Genomic DNA, 23380 nt, shown 5'->3' on the forward strand with positions numbered 1-23380 from the left:
GATTGGATGCAGGATGGTCAAGTAAATTCCATGAGCTCACAGAGCATTTACTCTTACTGCACTGTTTACCCTTCCCTCAACTGACATCTGACCTCGTGGAGGTTCTCTTAAGACCAAAGAGAAAAAATTCAAACCTGGTTTATAGGTGGTTATGCAGGATATGGCTGGCACCAGCCAGAAGTACAATGCTGGCATAGATGAAATGTTGAATTATTATACCTGTAAATGAAGAGTTGCCTAATAGTATCACTGGTCACAGAGTTGTTAAGTGACAGAGTCGGAACTGCAGTAGCAATTTTTTGGTTTTTATGTTCAAAAATCTTGTTAGCACACAAGGAAGTGCATAATAAAAGTACTTCCAAATCCATCTGTAGAGAAGAGAGAACAAGGAGGAAAAATTTCCAGAAAAAAGTTCTCAAGAATGACATTCAGTCTTGAACATTATTTATTTATATAAATTTTAAGAGAAAAGTTTTATCTCAACATTATCTCTTCAAGTTAAAAAATCTTTTATTTACCTGGATAGTACCCAAGAATACGAATAATCTAAGAAATTTAAGCAGAGTCTTAAGCACTATGAATCAGGATGCTAATTGTCACGAATATACGTTACTGAATATTCTAACAGGAGGTAAGCTTTTCAGTGATTGGAGATGGATTTTATTTATATAGAGAAAAAAAATACTTTGCCCATAATAAGTCCCTCAAAAAGGGTTAGCCTAAAATTGAGTGACAATGCCCTTGGAAATTCTTTTTAAGCCTAATAACTGTATGGAGCTGTCACTAGGTGGAGTGGCACTGCTGGGATGGGAATTTCTCTTTAGGAATTAATGCTTCAGAACCTTCAAAAAGCCATACAGTAGAAGCCAATTTTTCTTTGTAAACAAGTTTAATGGACAGTAGTGTATATGGTGATCAAAATAGGGAATGTTATTCCTCCACTAGGGAATGTTGTCATTCAATTTAATTAAAAAACCTTTCAAGTATTGCTGAACAACTCTTCTATTTCTATTTCTAAGTTGGATTTTACCATAATCTAGGGAACTCGCTAACATTTTCCCTTCTGAACCCAAATAGGTCAGGTAGTAAAACCAGGTCTCTGACTCCAGAGTCGTACCCTTTTACCTATTACACCACACACTCCCTTGTACCTTTGATATTTCTGGTCCTATCTTATAAATACAACTCTATGCATGTATTTTTTTATTCTAGAGATTAAAAGCAAAACAAAACTAAGGCTCAGAAGGAAGACATTTGCCTAAGGTTGTAAGTACTCTTCTGAGCAGCAGATCCAGGGACACTAATATCTTTAACGCATTTCTCAATGTGCCAGCCGTTCACAGTGAAAGCGACCAATTCCCCACCTGATTCACATGGAACATTAAAATGAAGAATTTTCTAATAAGGGGACCCCCCACACACACACACCCTTCAAAAGGAGGGTTTGGCTCCATGTTTCCAGTATTTTCCTGTCTTTGTAGAACCATTATCTCAGGTCTTTTACTGGGAGTATATTAATTTCCTCTCCAACTCAAAATAATGACACAGATTAGGACAGTTTTATCTTCTAGTGTCAGAATTGTCTTACTTTGTTTTTTGTTTTGTTTTAAATGGCAGGAACTCAGAATTCATCTATCCAATGCCCTTATTTTAACATAGCATCTGAACATTTGGACTAACCACAAAGTAAAAGCAAACTTTGGAAAAAATATAAATATATGTCAATAAGGGCCTTCAGTATATTCTCTGAAGACAGAGAATAAATAGTGTTGATTCTCTAACTCAGTGGTTTTTACTGTGCTTGGGCCATAATCCTCTTTGGGAATCTGGTGAAAGCTATGGTTTCTCTTCCTAGAAAAATGCCATAAGCATATATACATAAAACACTCCATACAGTCTCAAAAGGTACACTGTACTTCAGCACCCTGAAATCTTTTCACAGAATCTTAGTTGAGAACTTTGACTCTAGGCATTCAAATTCAAGACAACTGATAAGAGTTTTTGTACAAAAAGATAAAACCGATGACATAAGTATGTATTTTTTCCAGTACATGATATACACTTCTCTTTCCTTGTGATCAAGGCATAAATTAAGACCACAAAAGAATATATTTCTGTGTAATTTTCAACAGGGATTGAATCCTCAACCTATGTCACATTGAAAGAATGATACCATAAAGTAAACTCAACAACTTACAGAGGAGAGAAGGAGGGAGGGAGGGATGAAAGAAGAAAGCCAAACAGAAAGAAGAAAACCATAAAATACTATATGAACTAAAAAAGAACTATGGAAGGCAAAAATCATGATTTTACATATTTGTGAACTTTAAATTTGTGGCTTTTAAAATCTTCCACTTTATAAGTCTTACTCACATAATTCACAGCATTTAAGTTACAGTAGCCTAAGGGGGTAGCTTAAAAATAATATATAGTAAGGAAAATGGGTGCTTGCTTCAGAGAACTCATGTATGAAATGTTCTTTTTTTTGTGGAAAAAAATTCTAAAGAAATTAACTGTACCAGATCCCTAACAATAGCAGCACATTTAATAAGAGATTTTAGCAGCATTATAATTAAGTGAATCAGCATATTTAACTTGTATTCCTTTTTAAAGTTAAACGCATCCTTAACTTTTTTTTTTAGGATCTACTCTCTTAGTAACTTTCAAATATAAAGTACAGTATTATTAACTATAGTCATTAGGCCGTACATTACATCCCCCGGACTTATTTATTTTATGACTGGAGGTTTGTACTTTTTGACCACCTCCCTTAACATATTTTAAGCATGATTACACATAATTACACTTACAATGCTTAGAGGCTATACTGTCTCTGAAGTGTAAGATGGCAGTTTGAGAAAACCATTCAGAGGAATTCTTTATATTTACAGATTATAGTTTCTTCTCCCAGAAATGTTAATGCAAAGCTTCTGGATGGTGTTTTTGAAATTCCTTAATTAATTTATTTTTTTGTTTCAAAGTGATATTGGGGTTACTATTAATCTCTAGTGCCAACTGGTGAAGGTATTGACTTGTCCTTTCCTTTTGTTTTTCAAATTCCTTGTATGTTAAGCGTTGGCAAAATGTGAAGCCTTAAAAAAAAAAGTACAATTAGAAAAGCAAGTTAAAAAAACTTGAAAATGTACTTATCCAAATTGGCCATATGCTGGACTTATTTTTTTCCAAAATACGGTAGATAATATTAATTATGCTCATATTTTCTTTGCTTCAGAGTAATACTGTTTCTTTACACACGTTCTATCCTTTAGCAAAACATACATAGTCTTATTTTACATATATTATTATTTTTGATCTCCAAAATAAGCCCATGAAGTAGGAGAACCAAGGACTACTATCCCAGTTTCAAGATGAACACACAAGGAATTAAGTGACATGGATAATAAATTGGAGGTGCAGGGGAGGAAAAAGTTTTCTTTGATCTTCTTAGGGTCCCTGGCTGGGTTTGACAAGTAAACTGACAAAGACAGATAAAGAGGAAAAGAGCATACACTTAATCTAAGTTTCACGTGACATGGGAGCCTTCATAAGGAAATGAAGACTCAAAGAAACAGACCTATGTACTTGTATGCTAGGTTTGATGAAGGCTGCACAGTCCTGGAGGAATGTGATAGGTTAAGCAGCATGACATAATTGTGATAAACTAAGGGAATCTTAGCAAGGCCTGTTTGTTCAGATCTTCTTGGTGTCCTTTGTCTTCAGAGATAAGAATACTCCTTTCTCTGGGTATAGGGAGGGCATCTCTCATACAGGGTTGAATAGCCTGCTTCAGGGATGAAGGGTGAGGAGGGAGTAGGTCAGAGGGATCTTCCTGCTTTTGCCATTTTCTCAAACTCCTTCAGCTTAAAATAGTGGATGTGTCAAGTACTGTATTTTGGGGTAGTGTGTCCTGAACCCTATCAGAAGTATGTTCAAAACATGAACAAAGAATTTCATGAAAATGACCACTGTTTTTTCACTGCTCTTCGAGCTGTGTTAGCCTGTTCAGTCAACCAAGACTCTGCCTAAGCTGAGCTACTGAAGAGGATGCCCTAGGGCTCCACGCATATCAAAACAATCCTCAACTAGGGTTAACCTTTGAAATCCTAAAGTCCATTAATATTAAAGAGCTTGCCTATCTTCACTATGATGGCCTTCACTTAAACACACCTATGGTGATATTCTGAAATTACACTGCCTCTGAAAACTTAAAATTCGACACCCAACTCTTTACTGAGAATCTATTATCTTTCATGTAATATAATAATAGCTTACAATGAATGCTTCCCATGTGTCAAACTTTTTGTACCTTTTCTCATTAAATCCTCAATGTTCTAAGGTGTAGGTACTATTATTATCAGCCCTGCCTTACTGATTACAAAAAAAAAAAAATAGAAGGTTGGACCGCATGGCTAGCAAGGGGCTAAGCTAGGATCTGAACCTGGGACTGTGTCGCATTCCCAGGGCTTGGGGATCTTTACCACTACATTATACTGCCTTTAGCTCTGTTACAATTCTCATCAGTCTGAACATCAACCACTGATGTGCCGTTTTTCTTTGTTCATCATCTCTTTTTTCCCATCCTGAGTCAGACACATACATGAACATCTGAACCACTTTCTCACTAATTCGTGTCCTCAAATCTTTTGCATTCTTATCTTTCTGCAAAACTTGATAAAGCAAAATTTCAGATTTTAATCAATGCTTGAATCTACCTTTCACACTTGGATATTCAAGTAAATGAGTTCTGCTGAGAAAAATTATACTGTCCAAATTGGCATCACAAAAATTTGTAACCTACTTCATCTAGGTGCTCAGTTACTCAACAATCCATTTATGTGTCTTCTTGCAACTGCTTTTCCCATTTCCCAGTCTATTTCAAACTATTCCCTTTTTCTAATGTCATCCATTCAGTGGTTCCCCTACAACTCTCAGACAATAGGGTCTCTTCCTCCTACTTTGTCAAGGAAAATGGATTCATCACTTAATGATCTCCTTCAACTTTCTACCTGGGAATACACATTTATTTAGATCCACATACACTGTCAACTTTACTCCAATATCCCCACTCTGTTCCAGGCAAACTCTTGGTTCTGTTCCCTTGAACACACTTCTTCCTGCCTCCTCTGGGGCCTGGCTCCATCAGTCATCTCTTTTTATCTTTTATCTTCAATATCCTTTTTCTTCTGCCTTCCTCTCAGCTGGTCATTATGCTCAAATCTCTGGCTTGACTTAGCATTGTCCCGGTTTCTCTCTTCCCTTCTTATCATAGATCCAACCTGGCTTTTGCCTCTGGAGGTGATAAATCAGTTCTTGTTAATTGACTCCAGATAGTCAGGGACAGTCCTGATCTGTTGCCACATGGAATCCTCCTCTTTAAAATGTTACATTTCCTTGGCTTCATGGGCACGACTTCACCTCATTCCCCTCCTAATATTTCTTCTCTATCTCAGTCATAACTTGCTCTTTACTCACCCATTGACTATTAGTGTCCCTTAATGTTTTATCCTGGACTTCTTATATTACTCAACATAGTCTAAATAACCTCAGTTTCCACATGTTCCCAGATACTAGCTTTAGTTCATATTTCTCCCCTGAACTTCAAAATTGCACATCCAGTTGCTCTGCTGAAAATATCAGTCAGGATGCCCTGCATGTATCTTCAATCAAGGGGCAAAACAGATTCAATCATCTCCTTGAACATATTCCTCTTCCCCTGTTTTTTATCTGAATTGGTGGCAGTCACCCCATCTGGAAACTTGAGAATTATCTTTGAGTCATCTTTCTCCCTTACCCCCAGATGCAATCAAGTGTTGGTTGCCACTTTTACCTCCTAAATATTTCTCAGACCTGTCCTCTCCTCTCCATCTCTCTTGCCTCTGTCACTGTACAGGCCTACACGAGTTCTTGCCTGGACTATTGTGGTCTCCTAAGAACACTGCCTCCAGTCCCCTTGGCCAACCCATCCTCGGAACTGCTGCTAAGCACTCTCTATCTAAAATATAAATCTAGACATATCACTTTTTTAAAAATTAAAAAATGCCTACCCAACTGCTTAGTGAATTCCTTAGTTGCTAAACGAGGCCCTTCAAGATCTGTCCTCTATTTCTCTAGTTTCAATTCCTGCCACCGCTCAGCTATAATTTCTAGCCAGTACCTATTTTGCTCAGTGTTCCTCCTGTCCAGAGTATCTTTCCCTTCTCCACTCCTTGATTTAGCTAGTATCTAGTTCTTTAAGACTAGGCATTATCTCCACAAGCCTAGCCTGATATCTTCAAACTAGGTCAGTCCCCTTCCTTCAGTCTTCCATAACCTTCTCTGGCTTGAATCTATCCCTATTATATTTTATTGTGATTGATTTAGAAATGGTTGCCTCTCTCATATATCAATTCTTTCACTGTATTACTTTATTCAACCAATATCTATTGATATCTATATCTAACATGTGCTAGTCACTTTGAACATTGGAACGTAAACTCACTGCAAGCAGGGGCATTATCTCATACATCTTGTATTTTTCGGTCCTTATACAAAATCTGGCACATGGATATTCAAATAATGTTTAGTGAATAATTGAATGGATGGATGGATGAATATTTGATGTCAGGAACATTTAAAATCAACACAAGAGTTTCAAGTGATCAATTCAAGTATGGGGAAAAGAGCATACAACACAAAACAGAGTTCAATTAAGTTCAATTAAAAATTCAGTTAAGTTGTATACTGATATAGTCTGACAATTTTACTGAATAAGGGATAAACTTCAAGAAGAGACAAAATAGTTAAGCTATTTAGGGAAAAATATTATCAGATAACTCTTCACTTGAAGCACATGGTACTGCGGGAAGCACTTATTATATTCATTATCTCCCTTAAAAGCATAGTGTTGAGTGAATGTTGAATGGAAATAAATATTAAAATGCCTACAATCTCTCCATTTTCCTCAAAAGCCAAAAATAATGAAAAATTGAATGTTAAAAGCTAACACAGTAATGACAGCCAAATGAAGTCTGTCTTGATTAATATAAAAAGATTCCAGATGCTAGGTTCAGAATACTTCGTTAGTATCACTGTTTGACTACATCAGACAGGATGCATGTGGCCCCATACCTGTTGCCATATGCCCTATGCTCAAAGAAGGGAATGAGAGAAAATGGCATCCATTAGCTAAGAAATTCCAAGTAGTTCAGGCAAATAAATGTATACCTATGCTGTGAATGTTTTCCTAGAAATTAGTAATGCCCTAGAAACATTTTTAAAGAAAGAAATGCTACCTACATTTCTAGTTGGCCAAGTTACTTAATCTCTCTAAGTTTCAGTTATTTTACCTATAAAATGGGATAATAATGGCTACGTAACAGATTATTACATAGAACAAATAATTTCATATGTCCATGTTAGTGCTCAGCACAGTGTCTCATAGATAGTAGGGCTCAATATTACTGTCAACTAATTTTAAACTTTAATAGTATTTAATATTTAAATAATAACAGCATAATTTAATTTATTATTTATAACAATACTATATTGTTAATATAAATACTAAATATTTAACAATCATGAGGTAGATACTATTACTTCCATTTTGTAGATGAGAAAGGTGAGGCACAAAGAGGTTAAATAACTTGCCCAGGCAACTTGGCCCTAGCACCCAAAGTTACATCTGTTACTTTATTTTGTCTCTCACATGACGATCCTAGAAAATTCGAACTTAAAATATTTTACAGTTTAAACAAATGTGAAATTATGGAATCAGATCAATTGCTATAAGACACTGAGTGAAAAGAATCATGGAGTCTATACAACTGAGCTGGGGAGGGGTTTAGGCTCCTCTATAAAACTTGGTCATTTCCTGGGAAGGGGAGAATAAAAAACGAGAAAGAATTTGAGACTATCTGAAGAAGAGAAAACAGAGCATGTAGGAGCAAGCAGTAGGCAGCTGTGTAATTAGTGGAAGGGGAGGTGAGACCTGGGGGCACAATGAGATACAGAAAAGATTTTACCTTTTTAGAAGAAAGGTAATCAAACAAAGGGCTTCCAATAAGAACTAGAGAAGAACTTGCTCTGGAGATATTAAAAAATTACCTTACTATAACCTCTTTTTATAACATATATTTTTTACATACTCACCCTTGGCTCCTTTCCAACTTACTTGGCTATAATGGTCACTTAATGATAAAGAATAAGTCTGAATCAATACCTGATATGGCATCTGGATCTTCTCCACATAGAAGCTTAAGTTTCTTACTAACCAGATCCAATAAAGTAATTGGTGTCTACAGAAAAACAAGTATTTTCAAATATTTAATGTGAATTTTTTTCTAGCCAGTAATCCAATATAGAAAAAAAAAAAAAAAGAAAGAAAGAAACTCAATATTTTTGACCAATTAGTAGAGGAAGAGGATTGCAGATGGGGAGAGGGGGTGGGTAGCAGCAGGCCTCTGAATTATAAAGGGTATAAATACTTGAAAATTTTTTTAGGATTCTCATAATTCTATTTTCTACTTCCACATATGTACTATATCTGAATGTAGGTTAATCATTAGTGTAATGTTCTCCTATAATAATTGAAATTATTTGTACTTCTATAACAGCACTGGTCTAAATAATCTTACATTATAATTACATGGTCCATATGTAAACAGTAGCTCTAAAATACATAATAACGTAATTCTCTTAAAAATAGATAAATACTCCCTTTCCGGTTTTGGTTATACAAAGGTAATCCCAGATTACAACATGTATCTGGGGGAAATAATCCCTCAGCTAATACTGGTACCTAGACCTACCAATGCTGAACCTCATGTCCACACAGCTCCTTCATCCTGAGCCCCAGGCTATCTTTCCATTTGCTTCTATTGCTGTGACAATTTCCAAACATGAAGCTATCCCCATTAATTCACTGTCATTCAAAAAAAAACTTAGTGAGTGATTGCTATGTTCCAGGACTGTTGTAGATGATGAAAAAGCAGATCAAGTCTGAACTCATGGTTTTACATTCCCATAGAAGAGAAAGATAATTTCAAAAAATCAGCAAATACATAATATAATTTCAGGTAGTGATAAATGCCACTAAGAAAGCATAAAGAAGGGTAGGGAGCTACAGTGAAGAAGATGAATGGCTGTCTTAGTTGGGGAAGGCTTCTGTCTTTCTGAAAGGGTATCATTTTGAGCAGAGGCTTGAAATGATATGAAGGAGTGAGCTATAAAATGATTTGGGAGATGTTCCAGACAGACAGTAGACAGCATTGGTAAAGCCCTGTAATGGGAAAAAGCTTGGCATGTTTGAGATCCCTTATTATAAACACCTCTGTCTCAATCTCCCAGAAAGACCTCATCCCCTAATCCCTAGAAAGCAGTCATCAGAGACCCTTCTCCCTGCTTCCTGAATCCTGTACTGCCACCCCCTTCAGCTCATATCAAGTTCCTTTTCTCCCTTTGTGTCCTGCTACAAAATTTGAGCCAGGATGTTTCTTTATGACACTGCTAGTTCTGACATGAGGAGGGGAGTTAAAAAAAAAAAAGAAAAATCCTTTATAACTTCTCAACCATATGTAGGAGAAAGGAGAATTCATTTACCCAGAGGAGGCAAGGTGAGAAAGAAGAAAGTGGAGAGGCTAAATGGTAAGGAAGAGGAGGGGAGAGAAAATGTTCTGTTTAAATTCCTAGTTGGAATCTGGGAACCATTTTATAAGTAAACTATACACATGAATTTTGGTTTAGTGACTGTAGAATTAAACATTTTTGTAACCTGGGCCCTAACCTCAATTTATTATATTTTTTGATGAAAAACTAGGTGCAGAATACCTAAGGACTGACTTTCAAATGAGCTTTTAGAATATATTTCATTCAAAATTAATAAATAGGAGGCTGCTTTTATTGTATATACTTAGTATCCTCCTTTTCTCTCAAATAATGGAAAAGAAACATCAGTTAAAGTTGATGGAACTGCTACAAAATTCAAACCAATGTTTCTAATGGCATGAAATAAATTTTTTAAACAAAAAAACTGAGAAGGGAACCATTCTTTATAGAGGCTTTGGAGAAATAACACTACTAAAAGTACCACTGTTGGGTATTAAAATGTGGTAGTGGGGATAAAAAATAATCTTTTCCTAAAATGTTTCAAAATATATCAAGAATCTGACCACATCTTACTAACTCCATTGCTACCCCTGTTTCCAGTCACCATATTTCTTGCCCAGATTATTACAACAGTCTCCTAAGTGGTGTTCCTGCTTCTACCCTTCCCCTCTACAACCTGTTTTCAACACAAAAGCGGAGTTATCTTTACAAATGTCAGTCAAATGAGGCCACTGTTGTGCTTAAACCCTCCCATGATCCCCCATTTTATTCCAAGGAGAAACAGTTCTCTCCAGTGGCCTACAAGGGCCCCCACCTCTCTTACCTGATCTCATACTACTCTCCCCTCTGCTCACCACTTCCATGCTGTTCCTCAGCATGCAGGCACGCATCACCCCCAGGGACTCACTCTATGAACCATTTACTCTGCCCCAAACCACTACCCCTACACTCATGGTCATCTGGTTAACTCTCCCTCTTCTAGTCTCTGTTCAAATCTCACTTTCTCAGTGAGCGCAATCTTGGCCATGCTGTTTAATACTGTAAACTCCCACTACCCACTACGTTGGCAACCCCAGAATCCCCTTAACCCACTCTTTTTGTTTTTTCTATTACATTTACTGCCTTCCATCAAACTATGTGACAATGATGTATTGGGTGTATTTTTTTAATTTTATTGTCTGTTATCCCTCACTTAGATATAAGCTCCTCCAGGTCCTGCATATTTGTGTTTTGTTTGCTAATGTATTCCAAGCACCTAGAACAATGCCTGGCACCTAGTAACACACCACAAATGGGCTGAAGAAATTAATCAATATACTTCCAAATACCAACACTGTTTTAAATCTGCTTCCTTCTCTTTAGTGGGGAGAGAGCATTCCTTTAAACTTTGCACATAATAAGTACTCAGTAAATTATTTATAAGTGAATGATTTGCTTTTTTGTTTGACACAAATAGCTTAACAATAAATGTGCCCAGGCAAAATGCCAGAGATACCTTGAAGAGCTCAGAGTGGAACTCCAGTAGAAACCAGACTAGTTGTTCTGCCCGTACTTTTAATGATTTGGATTGCAAAACTGCTTTGGCAAGAGTTTTCAGGACCACCGTTTTGTTATCATACTGTAAACAGAAAGATTAACATTAGCTTGAATCATTTTTAAACAAAAAAAAAGGCAGAAAAATGTAAAACGTTATTGTAGGTTTTTCACCTGTTTTTGTAACTTGTAGGCATTAGGTTCTGATGCAATCACCATAAAAGTAAGTAGCCATTGTAATTCTTCTCTAATGTTGGGCAGTAACAATCTTAGGTATAGTTGTGTTGCTTCAACTGCTTCTGTTCTTTTCTCATTTTCTGTTACATGGGTTACCAAGAAAACAAAGCAAGGGCCAAAAAATTAAATGGAGACTATAGTACTTAGGCCATCAATTAAAATGCTGTGATGCTGTATTTGGTTTGCAGATTCTTTTTTATTTCGAAATTTTTTACAATGAAATATTTCAAACATGCAGGAAACTATCTATACAATATATCAAAAATACCTGTGTAATTATAGCCAGCATTGTTGAACAGTAATTTGTTTCTAACATGAAATTATATGGCCACCTACATAGCTAAAAAAGTGACATGTTATGTCACTCAATTTTATTTTGCTCAAAGGTTGCCAAACTAATACATCAGAAATTAACATTTCCAGATAATTCAGTTCTCTAATTCTGTGCTATACTAAAAATGTTTCTTACAATGTTCCTGTGATATAATTACCTTAGATCTAATTCCTATACCATAGTATCCTATACCATAGTATTACTTTTGACATTTGGCAAGCAAAAGCAGTGAAGTCAAAAAAGACTCCATGAAGTTTTGACATCAAAGAAGAAACATATTAAAATGTAATACTCACATACTACATAAAATTTTCTGCAACGTGTATCTTTAAAAATGTATTAGTATGCAAAAAAACCCCACTAAAGTTTAAACATCTTATCTTACCTAAAAGTTCAATAATTCCTGAATGAATATCAAAATACTCATCAGTTAATAAGCAATCTCTTTGTTGATTATAGTATTTTACTATGACATCAAAAAGTAGCTTCTTCTGTATATTCAATCTTGCTTCTTCATTTCTGTTTTGTACTGCTTACTAACTGTAACTATGAACTGGTCAGGAAAATATTCCAAGCATTCAATTGCTGTGTTAAGCCAGTTATCAACCCTGGAGGCAAAAAACAAAGTAAGATAAATCAATGATTAACATTTCCATTTAACTACCTAAAAATATTGTTTGATAAAACATATAAAATCTAGCTTATAATTTACCAAATCTAAAGAGGAAACTATTTTTTGAGAGAATCCTTTCAATAATTTTTGCTGGATGACTGAGGGAGTAAGAGGGAATAGCTTTTTTCCTCACCAAATACCACCATACCTTTCTGTACCTTTCCTTTCAAGGAATTAAAATATTTGAGGGCCACTTTTTCATTATGTGTTTCTAATTTTGTTGGATTCTGTTCAGAGGAGTTCATCTGTACTGTTCCATTCCATTGGTGGTTCCTCTCCCTTTTCCTGCTCTGATCATTAGGTGCATATGGTTCTATTATTATTTGAAAATAAGATACTTAATACTCCCCCATGACGATGCACTTTTTATCCCCCCACAAACTGTCTTCCCTTTTTTATCTCCCGACCCCAACAAGATAAGAAATTTAGGATCCTTTCACTCCTCCCTCCCTTCAGTGATGCCTCTAATTCCCTCTCCTCATCTGCCACCTTCCCAATCCCAGGATTTGCTGAGATAGGTTAGTATTTATTATAACTTCCCTTTATACAATGTCCCTTCTTTTTTGACATCTTATTTAGCACTTATATTTTGTACATTCTCACAGTCTTACCATATCATCTTGGAATGTGTGTGTGTGTGTGTGTGTGTGTGTGTGTGTGTGCATGAGCGTGTGTGAGCATTTGTGTTTGTATGCATGCACATGTGTGGGGACAAAACTGGGGAGAAGAGAAAACAGTGAGATTGCACAGACCGAAGTTCACTGCCTACCAATATTTTCTTTCCTCTTCATCTGTCTCTATCTTGGGGTTCTGGTTATTTCTTTGTAATCTGATTAAAGTCTTTCCTCAAATATTTTCCTAGGATGGGATTCCTGTGTGATATACTCTATGAATTCTTGATAATCCTCAAATATCTTTCCTTCTTCCCTCCTCTTCCCTTTCCCCTTCCTTTTCATTCCCGCTCCTCCCCCATCACAGGCGAATGGAATATATTACCTAATAGGTGTGACTCATTACCTTCTAGCTCCCAGTGTTGCAGATGAAAGAACGAATGACAGTCAGACTGCATTTCTCTGGCAGATAAGCTACCCTTTCTGCCTGGAAGCTCATAAAGGCTGACTGGCTGCCATTTCCTACAGAGGCATCTAAAGAAATCCCGTTTCTTTGCTGTTGTACCTATACTCTCCCTGACTCAGGGGCTGGGGAGGACTCAACAATTTGTGGGCTCTTTCTTGGTCTATTGTGAATTAGGAGCAAACACGTCATGTGCAAAAAGGAACATGGTTGACTATCTAAGTGGTGTGAATGAAACATGTTGCTTGCCATATCAGTAAACAAAGAATGTGCCTCCCTGAGCTTGAAGTCCTCAGAAAGTCCACCAAATAAAATATAATTCTCAACTTTTAGGTTGTGCTTTTTTTTTTGTTTTTTTGTTTGTTTGTTTGTTTGTTTGTTTTCACTAGACAGGGTTCATAGATGTCTAATCACCAAGCTCTTCTTAGGATCTAAGCTTCCTGGTTTCCAGGTATAGAGTCTATTATGTTTTTCTCTCATCTGGCCATGTGGGAGAAAGCATTATATCAGTTTTCTCTGCTGGAATCCCAACAGTACCTAAGGTCTTACACCTGTGGTTCCTAGCAGCTGGTTTATCGGGAGTGACAGATATCCTGGAGTTGGGAGTGAAAGAGAAGGGAGCCTCATTCGGGTTATAGGGTTCCCCAAACATCTTCCCCACAAGTGAGGGTGATTTTATGACAGGGCTTATTTCATTGTGAACTGTAGTGTTTTGTTTCATGAATGTCTCCCCTACTAGACTGTGGATTGTTTTAGGACAAGGATAAATAAATCAGTAGGAACCATGTTTGTATACAGTTATAAAATGGAAATAATAGAATTTTGGGAAAACACGCAGGGCCAGTGCAGGGAAAAAATGACTGACAAATCATGACTGAATTCATATAAATGAAATCACTCTGATTTCCAGTGATCTTCTCACAGGTCAGAACCAGTAACTTTCTAGTTTAGATTAAATGAGAATTCACACTGATTAATTTCTAAATCAAAGACAGTGGCTGCTTACACATGTGTTCTGTCTTAAAATATCAATGGCAAAATACGTGGAAGTACTTTTTAGTTACAAATTGACAATAAAAATGGTCACTTACTCAGGTAGACATAAGCTTGGAATAACCTCTCTGTCCAGGCAAGTATTTGAGATAACGAGATCTTCCTTTTTACTTAATTGAATATTTTGTGTTTTAGCTGGAGTTTCCAAAATATTTTCCAAGAATGGAAGGTGAATCAGTTGAAGAATACGTAACAATGTTTGTTGTTTCCAAACATCTTCCACAGCTTAGAAAGAAAAATAATGTAACTACCAGACTAATAAATAATATATACACATCCAATCAGCATTATAAAACTCTTCCATTTCTTATGATACGAAAGAAAAACTACCTTAATATAACACAGTGGATTAATTTAATGCTAGGATAATTTAAATTTGCAAAATTACAATTTTTCTTTTCAAGACTGACTTGAATGGACATCAGGATTATGAGCCATATTGATCTTATTTTCTGGTTATATTGATTATAAAGTGATAGTGTCTAGCTTTTTAAGTTGATCAGTAGGTTAACTCCAAATATAAAAAGCATATAAATTTTGCATATCTGAAAGGACATGAGATCACTAATTATAATTTTATTCAAAGCAGTAGAGCTAATTGTAGTTAAATTGTTTTTAAATTAAAATACAGTATAAGGTTAATTTATTAAATTGGGTTCCTGGTCATTCATGTTAAGGGTTAATAGTTTTACATTATCCTAATCGTCAGATCATCATTAATATTTTACTTCTCTTTTAAATGAAATAAAATTATAAAAGCAACAGGTATAGTAAATCTCTTGCAGAGCTCCCAAACCAGTAGCCTATGTATTAAATTTGGAACATAGCCAGGATTTGTTTGGCTATAAAGTATTTTGAATAGAATTAACTTGTATAAAAATGGGAGATTTCATATAAAATTCTGGGTTTCAAGACTCTTTTTAAAAAAAAAAAAAAATAAGATCCTATAACACTGGGCTTTAATGTCTGACCAAAGTCAGCTGATATAATTTAGTGGTTACCCCACTTGCATTGGCATGTCATTCCCAGCTCACCACAAACCCTACCATTTGCCATTATATCCCAAACAGTGAAGTTGAATGTCAGCTACCATCTTCATGGTACTGTCATATCGGTTTTGCTACAGCAGAAATTAATTTCCCTATAGTTATATCTTGGCATTAAGTGGGAAAAGGAAAAACAGTTGAGAGGGCCATATATTTCAAGCAAAACAACGGTATATATTTTCCGCACATGTTTGAAAATGAAGTGTTCACTGGCATTCTGATCTGCCTGGCTCATTAAGGCATCTGAGTTTGCTACTTCTGATTTATTGGCCAAAAATAAATCAAATTAACAATCTTTTAGTGAAGACCTGAGATCAATCAGTCCACATTTGCCAATAACAACCTTTGGGCAGGGCACTGAACCAGGTGCTAGAAAAAGATATCTAAAAAATAGTGGACCTTCAGCAGCCACAGCCTATGTAAAGAGGCAAGGATAGCCAAACATGAAATGGATGAAGGCAAATTTTATCAAGTCACCAAAAAGTAAGAATAGATATATTATGAAAAAATCCAAAAGTAGAAAATAGACTGTTCTGCAGTAGTATCAAGACAGAACATTCATTTACTCAACAAATATTTATTGTGACCTATTTTGTACTAGGCACTGTTCTAGATACCAGGGATACAGTGGTAAGCAAAACAGGCAAAAATCCTTGCCTGAATGGAGCTTATATTCTACTGCGGAGAGGGAGGCACGCAATAAACAAACAGACAAAAAATGAAATATGTAGTGTGTCAGTGGTTAAGTTCTACAGACAGAAATTAAGCAGAAAAGGAGAGAAGTGCTAGGCAAGTAGTGTTGCAATTTTAAATATGATGTGTGGAAACTATCATTGAGAAGATAATATTTGAGCAAAGAGCTGAAGAAGAGGGAGCAGAGAAATGTGCATGTCTAGAACATACTACTCAAGTGCAGAGTTGATAAACAGAATAGCTAGCTCTGTGAGGAAATTAGACGCAGGAGGGATACTATGGCAACACATACACTCACCACGATCATCTTTATGGAGCACTTCATATGCAAATACCACTGTGCTGAGTGAAGGGGATATAAGGGGAATACTCTGCATTTGGGCAGCATATAACCCATCATTTAGGATAGCCTGCACACACACGTGTGCATGCATGTGCATGATGCACATATATATATACACATGAGCATTATATGTGTAGATGTATAAACAAAAAGAAAATATTTGTAAAATGAGGAGGCTGTATGTGAGCCATTCATTCACTGTCACCTACCAATAGCAAGGCACTGGGCCATTCAATGGGTATCCAACAGTGAATAAGACAAGGACTATCCCTATCTAAGTACCTCACACTCTAGTGGGAAATAAAGACAAGTAAACAGGCAATTTCATTAAGCATGTAAATGTTTTGGTGGAAGGAGTACAGTGCGTTCAGTAGGATTCAAACTTGGTTTCAGCTGAGGAAACCTTTGTACAAATGTATTCTTCTGGAAGTCATGTAAAACAGCTTAACAGCGAAATTGTTCTATTCGATGTCGGCATTCCCCTGAGACCTACTGTAGCAAGGTGAAGGAGAAGTTCTGAGCCTTTAGAACCCCTAACATATCTATTAACAACACACACATATGTTAAAAATATGTCATTGTATTATCAGTAAGAAACAACTGTAAAAAATAAATCTCCAAAAAGGTGGTTCACCTTAACTCTTCTGGTCACATAAATGCAAATTTGCAAGAAGCCTGCAATTCTGTGACTGCATTGCTTTACCACTGCTGACACAATTTTCAACTCAATTCAAGTGAAGTAGGTTTCTCTTATTTGGGAAATAAGATATGGCATTTTTCACAAAAAGAGGTACTCCGTACTTTTATTACTTGGCTAAAATTTATATAGGAGTGTTGCCGCCTATATACCTTTCACTAGTCATATTTTTCCAAATAGATAATGGCTTAAATTTTCTTCTTGGCCAGCTAATTTAATTTTAGAAAACCAGATAGTATCTATATTGTTTTATTCCTCATTTTATATCTGTTAATAAGTCTGATGGGGTTATTTTTGTGCTTGAGGATCACAGAAGAGTAAGATTTCAGTGGGTAACAACAAGACAAAAACTCCATTCATGCCTGATTTGTTAAGAGTTCAGAGAAACTTCCAAATGCACTTCTCCAAAAAGTTTTGGTATGAAAAGGTAACTTCCAAAAAACTGAGCTCTTTTTATGTATTAAACACAGGAGCATCTAGTCAACTTTTTTCTCTTTTGCAAGCCTTCTTACAAAACAAAAAACAAAAGCCCCACCCTAGTAGATTTAAGAATTTTGAACATAAAGAGATTTCTTATTAGTAACTTATTAAAGACCACAGCTCTCAAAACTATGTTTTCTTAGAAAGAACAACTAAAGTAGTTTTTGTGTTTCTCTGTTCTGAAGGCTGATATATTCAGTTGTAACAAAGAGCAAACGTATCAACTATACATACTTCACTTGTACCTATTTTACAATTTACAATACCTTGTTGCCACAATAATGATAAAACACTATAAGAGTATGGAAATGTAGATCTGAATCCTGATGCTATTATTTAACTGTAGATACTGGCAAATCATCTAACTTCTCTGAGTGACAGTTTCCTTGTATATAAAATAAACAGTCTAAACTAAACTAAATTCAAAATAAAGTAGTGGTTCCCAGATTTGGCTGATTTTTGTTTTAACATAAAATCTCCTTTTTAAAAAAAATAAAACAATAGTTATTGGTTTGTGGCTTAATGTTTAAAATCTTTGGCTAAACACAAGTCTTAAGTCTTCAGATATTCCTCCTTTTTCCACCTAACATTTTTTTCTTAAATATGTTACACATAAAAGAGTACATAAAAATCTCTGTATCAATTAAAGTGTTTGGGAGATAGATGCAAGGAAGGGAAGAGGCCTAAAACCCTATTTTCCTTTGTAGAAAATTAACAGATGTCCCTAAAACTGAAAAAGCATGAAGTAGCAATATAAACATGCCATTTAGAGACATGAGATACATTTACAACATACATCAGTTACAGTATACATGAATGGTAAGTGGTTGTCTCTGGTGAGAGAAGAAGGGAAGTGAACTGCTATTTCTTGGTAACAAAACCTGTAGGACTATTTAAATGTTTTATATTATGTGTTTGTATAACAAAGATAAAAATAAAAACGTCCAAAAATGTACATAAGAGTGCCAGCTTTCCCTCTCTACTGTGTCTTACTTATTTATCCTTCTGAGTCTCAGTTTCCCCAACTATAAAATGCAAGTTCTACTCCTCACTTTACAGGCATACTGTTAGATTATAGACAATGAATATAAAATACATAACAAATTGCTTAACAAAGAGAAAGGCCCAGTAAATGAAAATTACATGTATGAGCATTGTTACTGATAAACTACACCCATCTTTGGTTAGAAATTTCTAGAAGTACCCAATATCCTCATGGGAAAATGATGGAACAATTGTTTTTTTTTTCTCTTCATTTATAATAGATAAAACTGTACTTCTGTTGGCTCCTCCTCTTCATATTCCTCTAAATATTAATCTTCCTCAGAGTTTTCTTCTTGTCCCTCTTCTCTTCTCACACTACAACCTTTCTTTGAGCACCTTGCATTTTCCCTATCACATTTATTTTAGTTATTGTTGGTAACTCTGGCTCCTCCAGTGTGCAGATCATGCTTGTTTTGCTTCTGCCATGGTTTGATCACATGCAGTAAAGGATGTAACCACTAGTGAATTGTGCAATCTAATTGCCCTGGGTATGCCCCTTCTTTCCACTGTTAAGTGTCATTATAAGGATAAAACCACAAGTAGATGAAGTAAATAGTAAAGAGAATTAGAGCAACAGGTAGCCTAGTTAGTTTGTTCTGAAAGGCAAAGGTCAGGGAGATGTTTGGGAGGGACTTACACAGTGGACAAAGGATACACTCATAAGAAGATGTTCTTGAATTATAAATAAGGACTGGTAATGAGTCTGCACATTTTTTCCTGATAGTATGGACTATAGCACCTCCAGTTAATCTGATCATGGTCACTAAAAAATTAACTAAATGTTATTGGATCTACGCTGCCTCACTTGTCTCATCTGATGTAATCACTATGTACAGAGGAGTAGAGTCAGTACACCAAATACACGACTTTCATATCTGAAAAGTCAGTTGTTAGAAACAGTAAAAAAATCAGTGACTGCCAGGGGGTGGGGGGAAGAGAAAGATGAATAGGTGAAACAGAGGATTTTCAGGGCAGTGAAATCATCCTGTATGATACTATAATAGTATAATGGTGGATACAATCATTATACATTTGTCAAAACTCACATAATATACATCACCAAGAGTGAACACTAATGAAAATCGTGGGCTTTGGTGATAATGATGTATCAATGTAGGTGCATGAATTGTAACAAATGTACCACTCCAGTACACTATGTTGTTACTGGGGGAGGCTGTGTATGTGTGGGTGCAGGCAGTGCATGGGAACTCTCTGTACTGTCTGCTCAATTTTTCTATGAACCTAACACTGTTCTTAAAAAATGAAGTCTATTTTAAAAAGTCAGTTCTTCCTTAAAAAGTTCCAAAAAAAAAAAAAGAAAGAAAACTGAAATTACCTTCTTTTGAAAGTGGGAGAACAGGTTTGCCAGCTGTGTTGTTTGGAGGTAAAGCCAGATTCCCATTCATTGTATCAATAAGTTCCTCAATTCTTTCCTCACCAATCTCCAATGCTAGAGGATTTGAAATCATTTCATCTTCTGGTCTGATAAGAAATAATGCGTGAAATTTTCCATTATATACAGGACCAAAATTTCAAATATACATTTTAGTTTACTTATTAAAATGTATTTATACATTTCTTATTACCAAAAAGGATGTCAGGTAGCTTACACTAAAAAAAAAAAAAAAAAAAAAGTAGTAAATTTTAGATAACAGAATATCACTAGAAGAAGATAGGTTTGTAAATAAAGAGAAAAAAGTATATGTTAATTCTAAGATTGCCATGGTTACTATGATACAATAGAAAATTTTTGCTCTAAGTTTCCAGGCAGCCTTGGTTTTATCTACGTTGGCTTAGTAATTTTTCAAAATTAGGGAACATACAATTTATCAGAGGAGATAAAAGTTTTTCTTGGTACAAATTCTGACCTGTTTATGTGATCATGTCCTCCATAACAGCTTTAGAGCAAATGCAGAAATAGATTAATTTTTACATGGCTATTTCTTTTACTGATTACTGAAAAAAACTGAAAGCATAATGTTCAAGTTAAGCTCAGTGAAGACCATTCTGCCAGCATCTAAACACAAAATATTACAGTATCTTGATTAACACTAACCTTAAAGATTCCTGTGCTTTTATTTCATCAGTTGACCCACTCTCAGAATCCTTTTTCCTTTTGCAAAAAACATTAGATGACTTATTGCCTAGAAACCTGTAGAGACTATTATTTGAATCCTCAAATTCCAATTCCTTTTCATTTTTGAATAGCTTCATTCCTACAGGTTCAAATATTTTATGGTTCATTAGAACTTGGCAAAGCTGAACTCCTTTAAGACGAGAGATATCATTACTACTTAGGTACATATTTTGCATAAGATGACTTAATACTACATCAACAGCATCAGAACCAGTAAAACAGTCTTTGTATGTTCGTACATGATGCCTCCTTCTTTTTATTTCCACTTGAGTCTGAAGGGAGTGAATAATACCATCCCATAGCTGACTAGCTTGAAAAGGACCAGAGTATCCTGAAAAAAAATTGAACATATATTTTTAACAAATTTCAGGTATACATATAAATATGTAAGTTTTTCAGTTCTGACAACCTTATGCTTTTTTGTGACATATTTGCTGCCAGTGCCTTTAAGTTTCTTTTCCTTTCATCTTATGTAAACCATGTTTACTAAGATTGCACCACATTCATTTGCCAATTAGAGTAAACCTGGGAACTTGCCTTACTGATATGATATATATTACTATGTGAATTTATACACTCTTAATATTACATGATTAATGACTAGCTATGCTTAATCTTGAAGAATATTATTTTAGGACACACTTAAAAGGAATGCACACAGACACTGGAGTCTTGATTATTACAGAGCTGTGTCTTCACTAGACTCTTTACTCTTTCTTTTCTTTTGCCCCTTTGACCAACGACAAGTTTTGCATTAAAAAATCTATGGCAAGAAGCTGAAAAAAACCTACTCAATTTATCTGCCAGCCGTTCTTGTTGGAAAAGAAAGTTTTTGAGGAATAATGAAAATCTGAAAATAAAAAAAAAATGTGTGTATAACCTGGGGAATAGTTAAATAAATTATGGCACAGCCTTACAGAATATTAAGTAGCCATTAGGAAGAATGAAGTTTATAGCATGGAAGGATTTCATTAGTAGTAAAAACAAAAAAACAATGAGTTGGACAGAACAATTTGTATACTATCATCCTAGTTATGTAAAAATGAATTCCCAACCTTCACACAAATATATGTAAATAGAAAGAAAGGTCTGGAAGGATAAACTTCAAACTAACCTTTGGAAAACAGATGTAATGAAAGAGGATGTTCACTTTTTAGTCTATTTCAATTTTTTGCAATGTACATATATAATTTTTTTCAATTAACTGGATACAATACAATTTTTTATTGAGATACAGTTCACATACTGAAAAATTCACCCTTTCGAAGTGTACAATTCAGTGGTTTTTAAGTACATTTGCAAAGCTGTGTAACCATCTTTATTATCTAACTCCAAACCATTTTATCACTTCAAAAAGAAACTCATACAGTTAGCAGTCACTCCACATTCTGGTGGACCCCAGTACATTTTTAATAAAAAAATTATAATAATGGTAAGGGAATAAGTTGAAGCATCTAGAACGTTGTTTCTAGATTTTTGTTGTTAGAATTCAAGAATTTAACAATTCTTCATTTGACTATGGATAACTGGAAACAGGATGGCCAGTTTTACATGCTAGTTTGATGTTTATGACAAAAGGGCAGGAATAAAAAGCCCATCACCTTCAAATGCTTTCTGTAACAGAAGGGGTCTGTCTATCCTTGAACTGTTAGTCCGAGACACGGTGGACACTGCACAGAAAGGAGTGAAGAATGGAGGGTGAGAAGTGGAAAAGGGGAGGGATTGAGGAGGGGTGAATGAGGGTAGGTAGGGGCGGGGTTAGGGTAGGGTAGGGTAGGGTGGATAACACTAGGAGTCTGTGAACGGTGGAGACAAGGATTATTTTCCATGGACGATTTGCCTCTCTAAGTGTCACTGACAAATACGCTGGGTTAAAGAAATAGTCCTCGTGATCAAGGAACTTGCCATCTAGTACTATTAATCCCTTGTTGTTCTAAGTGTAGCCTTCTGACCAGCAGTATTGGCATCATCTGGGAACTTTATTACAAGCGCAGAATATCAGACCCTACTGTTGAATCCAAACAGCGTTTTAACAAAGTTCCCAAACGGTCTGTGTTTATATTAAAGTTTGAGAAGCACTGCTTTCCTGGTCTCCCGAAGAGCAGCTCCTGAAAATGCCCAGTGGCGGTTCTCAGCCCAGGACTGAAAGGACAGGTGGGCCCGTAAAGGGGGGGTTCCAGAGGCCTGAGGCACAAGTCCAAACTGCTCCTCTCATCCGTCCTCCTCTTGAGTACACATTTGATTAAAATGTATAGGCTACCTGTCCTCCTTTTCAGGCAGAAGACACCTCTAGAGCTCACGAAACTCGGCCCGCTCCTCCCTGGGCCCGGAAGCTCGCTCTGGCTGTCGAGGGTACGGAACCGCGGAGTCAAAAGAACCGCCATAAACTCGCCCTCGAGGCTCCTCCTCCGGCTTGTAATCCCGCCCCCACCTGCCTCTCGGGAGGCGGAGGCC

At 35.9% G+C, this 23380-nt stretch overlaps 1 protein-coding gene across 1 annotated transcript; it reads right to left on the reverse strand.

Moving 5' to 3' along the window:
* Window positions 1–276: 276 nt before the first annotated feature.
* Window positions 277–23327, reverse strand: DEPDC4 (DEP domain containing 4). The gene is given in 10 exon segments (XM_031462966.2): window positions 277–368; window positions 8198–8273; window positions 11078–11200; window positions 11290–11432; window positions 12072–12215; window positions 12218–12294; window positions 14525–14711; window positions 20126–20271; window positions 20846–21257; window positions 23187–23327. Coding segments are annotated over 10 exon segments (1476 nt in total). The 5' UTR covers window positions 23311–23327; the 3' UTR covers window positions 277–324.
* Between the last annotated feature and the right edge of the window lie 53 nt (window positions 23328–23380).

This window comes from Camelus dromedarius, chromosome 11 (genome assembly GCF_036321535.1).
Source record: "Camelus dromedarius isolate mCamDro1 chromosome 11, mCamDro1.pat, whole genome shotgun sequence".
NCBI lineage: Eukaryota > Metazoa > Chordata > Mammalia > Artiodactyla > Camelidae > Camelus > Camelus dromedarius.